This window comes from Phoxinus phoxinus, assembly GCF_949152265.1.
Source record: "Phoxinus phoxinus genome assembly, chromosome: 14".
NCBI lineage: Eukaryota > Metazoa > Chordata > Actinopteri > Cypriniformes > Leuciscidae > Phoxinus > Phoxinus phoxinus.
Genome location: NC_136889.1, coordinates 16,495,796 through 16,502,423, shown reverse-complemented (window position 1 = coordinate 16,502,423; position 6,628 = coordinate 16,495,796). Strand labels below are relative to the sequence as shown.

The 6,628-nt window shown below is 37.6% G+C and overlaps 1 protein-coding gene across 4 annotated transcripts in view; it reads right to left on the bottom strand.

Moving 5' to 3' along the window:
* Positions 1 to 3,782: 3,782 nt before the first annotated feature.
* The window catches only part of parga (poly (ADP-ribose) glycohydrolase a), a 28,901-nt gene continuing 26,055 nt past the window's right edge, over positions 3,783 to 6,628 (bottom strand). For 2 of the 4 annotated variants that reach the window (XM_079634326.1, XM_079634325.1), the window contains exons 17-18: positions 5,355 to 5,483; positions 3,783 to 4,741 (exon numbers count right to left, since the gene is read on the bottom strand). In XM_079634326.1, the coding sequence (XP_079490452.1) occupies positions 4,554 to 4,741; positions 5,355 to 5,483 (317 nt within the window). In that variant the 3' untranslated portion in view covers positions 3,783 to 4,553. The remainder of the gene's footprint in view (positions 4,742 to 5,354; positions 5,484 to 6,628) is intronic. The other 2 variants (XM_079634327.1, XM_079634328.1) reach the window with 1 other exon arrangement.

Genomic DNA, 6,628 nt, shown 5'->3' with positions numbered 1-6,628 from the left:
AGAACAATTGCGTAAATGGACACAATAAATAATGCACTATAAAGCACCTGTGCTGCCATATGGGTATCAGATATAACCCTGCATATCAGAGATGGGCATCAATCAGAATTTATTTGAGAATGCATTTGAAATTGCTGAATTTGAATAGTAGATGTAGAGTTAAAATTAAAGTGTACATTTTGTGTAAACATATATGAGATAGACACATTAGATGATTAAATAATGATTAGACCATAGATAACATTTAAAAAAAAATATATATATATATATATATATATACACAATTATCATATATTATCATAGTATAAAAATAAACAAAAAACATCATAATTATAGAACTGGGGGTTCAATCAAATCATTTAAGACGAGTTGGACAATGAATCCACAATTATTTATTAGTATGGTGTAAGGCCAGCATTAATTCGTCTTGGGAATGACAAATAAAAGTCCTGCACAGTGGCCACAGGGATTTTGAGCCAACAGTGGCCAGATCACTATAATGCTGGTGTAGGAAAACTTTTTTGGAATTGCTTCTCCAAAATACCCCAAAGTGGCTCAAAAAATATTTAGATGACTGTGCAGGCCATGGGAGATTCATTAAACCATTCTGGCACATGTCTTGCTGTGTGTATTGGTGCATTATCGTGCTGATACACGGCACCCCCTTCAAGGTACAATGTTTGTACCATTGGGCGGCGCACACATGAGCGGTCCGGTAGTCCTTGGAATGCCATGATATTGCAGCTAAAACCATCACTGATCCACTCCCGTGCTTCAGGGCACACAACAGTCCGGGTGTTTAGCCTCTTTGGGGCTTTTCCACACTGTAACCCACTGATGTGAGAAAGTCAGCAAAGGTGGACTCATCAGAGAACAATACATGTTTCATATTGTCCATGGCCTACAATTTGCATTATTGGCATCAATGAAACTGACATTTGGCATTGGCAAAAGTCACCAAAGGTTTGGTTACAGTAGTCCGACAAACAGATTTGGTGGAAACAGGACAGTTGGATACCGTCAGTTGGATACCGTGTCTCTCGATACATCACTAAGACTTGCTGTCCTGGTCACAGATGAGCCAGTGAGAAGTGCACCAACAATTTGTTCTGTTTTGATCTCTGATATGTCTGCCATTGTGTTGCATGGATTGCATTATTTTATGTACAGCTTTGCTATTGCACTGCTAATTCATCACTTACATTCTGCTCTTAGCCTCTAATGTTAATATACTCAGGTGAGGAACCTTGGTGTGATTTTTGATTCCGAACTGAAATTTGATAAACAAATGAATGCTGTGGTTAAGGGCAGCTTTTTTCAATTGAGGGGCATTGCCAAATTGAAAGGCTTCCTGTCTTTCAAAGATATGGAAACTATGATCAATGAATTCATTTCGTCCAGATTGGATTACTGTAATTCTCTTTATTTGGGGTTGTCTACGAAGCTGCCTTTACGGCTGCAACTGGTGCAGAACGCTGCGGCCAGACTGTTGACTGGCACCAGGAAATATTCCAGTATCTCTCCGGTGCTGGCTTCTTTTCACTGGCTCCCTGTTGAGTATAGGGTTCAACTCAAGGTCCTTTTAATGGTCTTTAAAGGTTTACCCTTGTATATATATCTAGTCTGTTACAGCATCATGTTGCTGCTAGACCACTAAGATCCTCTCAAAGAGTCATTTTAAATGTTCCAAAATCTCGGTTAAAAACTAAGGGAGATCGTGCCTTTGCGGTAGCAGCACAGTCTCCCTTTACACATTAAATCCTGTGATTCCATCGAGTGTTTTAAATCGAAGTTGAAGACGCATCTTCTTTTCTGCTGCTATTAACTGTTCTTAGCTACATGTGGTTTTATTTAGTGTTTTGTTTTATGGGGCGTTTGTCTATGTTTTACGGTTGGGTCTGTAAAGCACTTTGGTCAACTCATGTTGTTTTAAAACGTGCTTTAGAAATAAAAATGATTGATTGATTGCTCTTACTGATGGAATGTAAAATCAGTGAAGATTGGCCACCATGTAGAGGCGTGAAACCTCCAACACTATATTGACCAGTGTTTCATCTTCACTGTCCAAACTCTGGACCTGACGCTTCTACGACACTGGACTCTTTCACATCCTACCATGCTTTCAATGCACTTTCCTTTTAATAAAGGTTAAACGGTAATTAACAGACACGTACATTAAACCCGCAACCACTGTGTGTTTAAAATTCAATTAAATATTTATAAAAATCACTAAGTTGTGCCAGGGTGTAATGAGTACATTGATATTTTCAGTAACCTCTGATTCTTAATCACATTGGACAATTACGCTTTCCTAATTTTCTTAGGGATTGCGCAGAATTCACTTGAACATGTGGCTTCAGTCATCCAGATTGATGGTCTTCATGTTGGCGGATTTTACAGTCTGAGCTAATTGCCTTCCCTCCCCCTCAGCACCTCAAAACTAGTTTCATCACTCTTAGTGGCCAACAACCAGAAAAAAAGAAAGCATTGTCATCAATCATCACTGGGCTGCTATCATGGTTGTTTGAGAAGTAAAGCAGACATGTTTCAAATACAGCATTAAGAAAATGCCAAATGCATGATTTTCAGGATCAAAGTGTCATGCGTGACCTTTTTATACGTGGGAAAATATACAACAATTCAGACTCTTAAATAAATAGAGATCTTAACATTAGATGCAAACGCAGTTAGTGGTAGTTTGCACAATTGTAGTATATGGAGCAGCACTAAAAAGTGCAGAGTAACAGCAGGAGTACAAGGTGCCGTATGAGTCAGAGGTTCATATCGTGGAGCTGTTACACACATCATTATAATAAAACATCCACATTTGTCCCTCTCTGCTCTTGATCAGTGCTGTAATCGAAACTAACAAAAAGCGTCTTGTTACCAAGCACAAGTAAGGTCATGCAATTATAAGTGAAAATGCCATTTTTGTGCTCTCTGACTTCAGCTCTTGAAACAGACGGCGCCAAGAGCCTACTTTACCAGGGATCTTATTAAAGGCAACCGTCATTTAGAATGTAAAAAAATAAACGGGATTTGATACTTCCATCCCCACAATTTCATTCTCTATGAAACAAATGTTGACAAGAATGTAATGCTTAACTCATTTCAGTGACATTTAAATTTCTATTAAAGTCTGACCCTTTAGGGACCTCAGTATTTGAGAAAACAAGGGGATACTGCGTCCGCTTTAAACCAAGAGCGCATTTATAGGGGACCATCTTTTGGTCCTCCAGTGGTACTTGTGTTCCAAGTTGAACTGATGAAAACGTTCAAAAGCATTTGAGGATGATTAGAAACGGTCATAATGGTGGTGATCAAAAGAAGTCAGTTAGGTCAAATTAGAAATATAAGTGCATTATACAATTAAGATGTATACGTGCTGGACAAAGCTACAATCTAGGTCTATTAGTCCGGTTCTGCAACAAAAAACAAAACAAAAAGAAGAGTGTTATGATTAGACTTGGACTGAAGAAAGAAATGTTTTATATCAACTGAAATGAGACTTAAGTGAATTTAAAAGATACACATTAACGATAAATCGTAATAGTGTAACAAAGACTGTAAGGATCATTTTTCATTGTTATGACTTGGATAGATTGCATTGGATTTGTAATTGAGCATAAATAATTGAACACATAAAACATAAGTAGTCTACTGGCTCTGCACTAATCCACGTGTCACCTTGGGTAAAAGCATTAGCATGTTTTGATTAGCATGTCAAAAGATGTCCTGAACATGTATATAGCAAGTAGAAAGAAAGAAACAAACAACAATTTTCTGAATCAACAATTTTAATTATCAAATCATAATAAAATAAAGAGCAAAACATATGAAAATATTCACTACCTTTAAATATCAACCCCATTTCTTAAAGGTGCCTTTGATCAAAACATAAATTGAAACAGTAAAAACCTTGACTGTTATAAATTGCTAAAAATGTCATGCAGAGACTATATTTTTTTACACAGTTTGAATTTGCAGCAGTTCCATCAGTGTGATTATACAAGTTGTTTTTCAACAGTTGATATTTCCTTTTCACATCTTTCATTATCAAATCTTTTCATTTTCCAGCAAAACGTTTCCCGCCTTTACGGCTTGTGCAATACATTGCCATCAAGTGTCACGGGGGACCTTACTGTGGTTTCCATGCATACTTTCTTAATTAACTCAAAACACTTTATTCTGAATCACTGTCAGTTTCTGGATATGAACAAAAACATTTAACAAGACTACACCTTGTCACCCAACTCAAATGGATAATTTAATTCCACAAGATCATGCAGTAAATTTGATCCCAGGTAAGTTTGTGTGGCGTTCCACGAAAAACTCCCCTGGGATCAAACCTAGATGATGTTCATCAGAAATAAGGATTTACAGTCAGAGTGACTATTGCTATACTTCCTGTCGCCTTATTCATAGTGACTTCAAACTTATACTCACTGGTAGAAAAGAAAGGCATAAAGTGCTTCCCTATGTCTCAGACAATCACCCAAAAAAGTCTGTCTAAAGGAGAAGAAAGCACTGAGGCATTTAGCCGTTGGCCAGCATTAATGGCCGTCTGCAGGAGAGGGGGTAGGCGCAGTGGTCAAGTCGCTGTCGCTGGGGCCAGGGTTGGGCTCCGCTTCCATATTTGTACTGACCTTATCCATGATGTACCCATAGAGATTGATGTTAGGCCACTGGCCATGCTTAGACACTACATTGGAGTACTGCTTTAAGTGGAAGTAAAGATCGCCTAGGAGACAGAGAGAAAGAGAGAGAGGGAAAAAAAAGATTTGAGGGATGGTGAGCATCATGGCGTCAGCCAAGTCCAGAGCCATTCATAAATCACGGAGCACACAAGTTTACTGCCGTCTCCACTTTAGTACAATAGATGGCTGACAGCGTTTTCTCAAAAAGGTTTCAATAAACGTCAGAAAGGAAAAATGGGACAGAAACAGGGAACTTCACATTACTGAAGAACACTAATGGTTGTATCATTTAATTATGTAAAACAAATGGCTCAATATTGAAATTGTTAAATGTATTTCACATTTAATTAGCCAGTGTATTTTTTTTCTTGTGTTTATCTATATACATTTATATATACATATTAACTAAATTCAGCTGTGGCATTCAAATATTGAATAATTTCACAATGTTACTGTTTTTAATGTAAATGTAGCCTTGTTGGTGAGCATAAGAGATCTTGCCGACCCAAAACTTTTGAACATCTATCTGTCAGTCTATTTTTTATTCATGCATAAACAATATATAAAATGACATCCACCTCCAATAAAAACAGGACTTCCATTTTGATATTGTGTTAGATCTTACACAGAATGAACCACACGCAGCAGGCCTCTTACCGACAGTGACGCAGTTGTCTTTAAGAAAGGTGTACAAGACATGCACGTCCCTCATGAGTCTTTCATCTCCAAATGTGAAGTAGGCCACATCTCTCCCTGCTTCAGAAGCGGCCATCAACTGCAGCAGAGCTGGGAGGACAAACAGACACAGTCGATTCAAACACCCACGCAATCTCATTTCTAAATCACACAGCGATTCGGCTTTGTCTATTAAACCTTTGACAAAATCACACCAGAACATTCCAATCTGCGTTTGCGCTGCCACTGACCAAGAGAGAGAGCAGTTATCATGTTTAGGTATGAAACAGCTTTTTTTCAACCACACAGTATCATTATGTCTGTGTTCAAACATTAAATTGATCACTGACGTACTGGGATTGAAGTTTATAGTTTGGATATAAACACTGATGTCTACAGTAGCGCTAAAAATAGAGCAAATTCCCTTTTGAATCTAACATGGCACTTAAAATAACGATTGTATCGATTACATCGTTGCACCAGTAGGTGGCGACAAGTGACTTAAAATATTTCCAAAAACGCTGATTCATCTAGTAATGAAACCGTCAAGAGTAGTCTATTGAATCATTCATTTTAAACCATTTTAAGTAATTCATTCAGAGTCTTTTAACATTTTAGCTAACTGCAGCTATTAACATTTGTCAGAACTACTAGAGTAAATTACATGTTATTTTGTTTAGTTGTCTGTTCAGAATCGTGGGGAAATCGTGATCTCTGCTCCTTGAAACAAAAAAACTAAAACTAAATTGCGATTCTCAATTTAGCCAGAACCGTACAGCTTTAGTCGACAGTGAGCAAAAATTTCTAAAGCCATAAAAACCATGTAGAAAGCATTCCATATTTCGTATTAATTTCTCTTTGCTGCACGCAACGCTAAACAGAAATGACATGCATACATTTGGAGTCCTGTCAATGCATGGGAATATGAAAGGGGAAAAAAACACAATGTAGATTTACCCCTCCCTCCCCCCATTAGCACAATGAAGGGTCAGTCAACCGCTGCATGCTCTATGATATATTGTTAATATTATCTGGGGGTCCCCAGAAAATACTGATAGCTGCCCAACCTAAATGAATAAAATATGGTGTAATACATCATTGATGGCATAGTGTGGATTCTATAGTTTTGCTTCATGTTACTAGCAGTAGAGAAAATGACTGACACATCCAATTTGTTTTTAAAAGGTAAATAATCCATGTCTAACAACCCCTATTAAAAGACTCAATCTTAGTCACCCAGCTTCAAATTGAGTCTA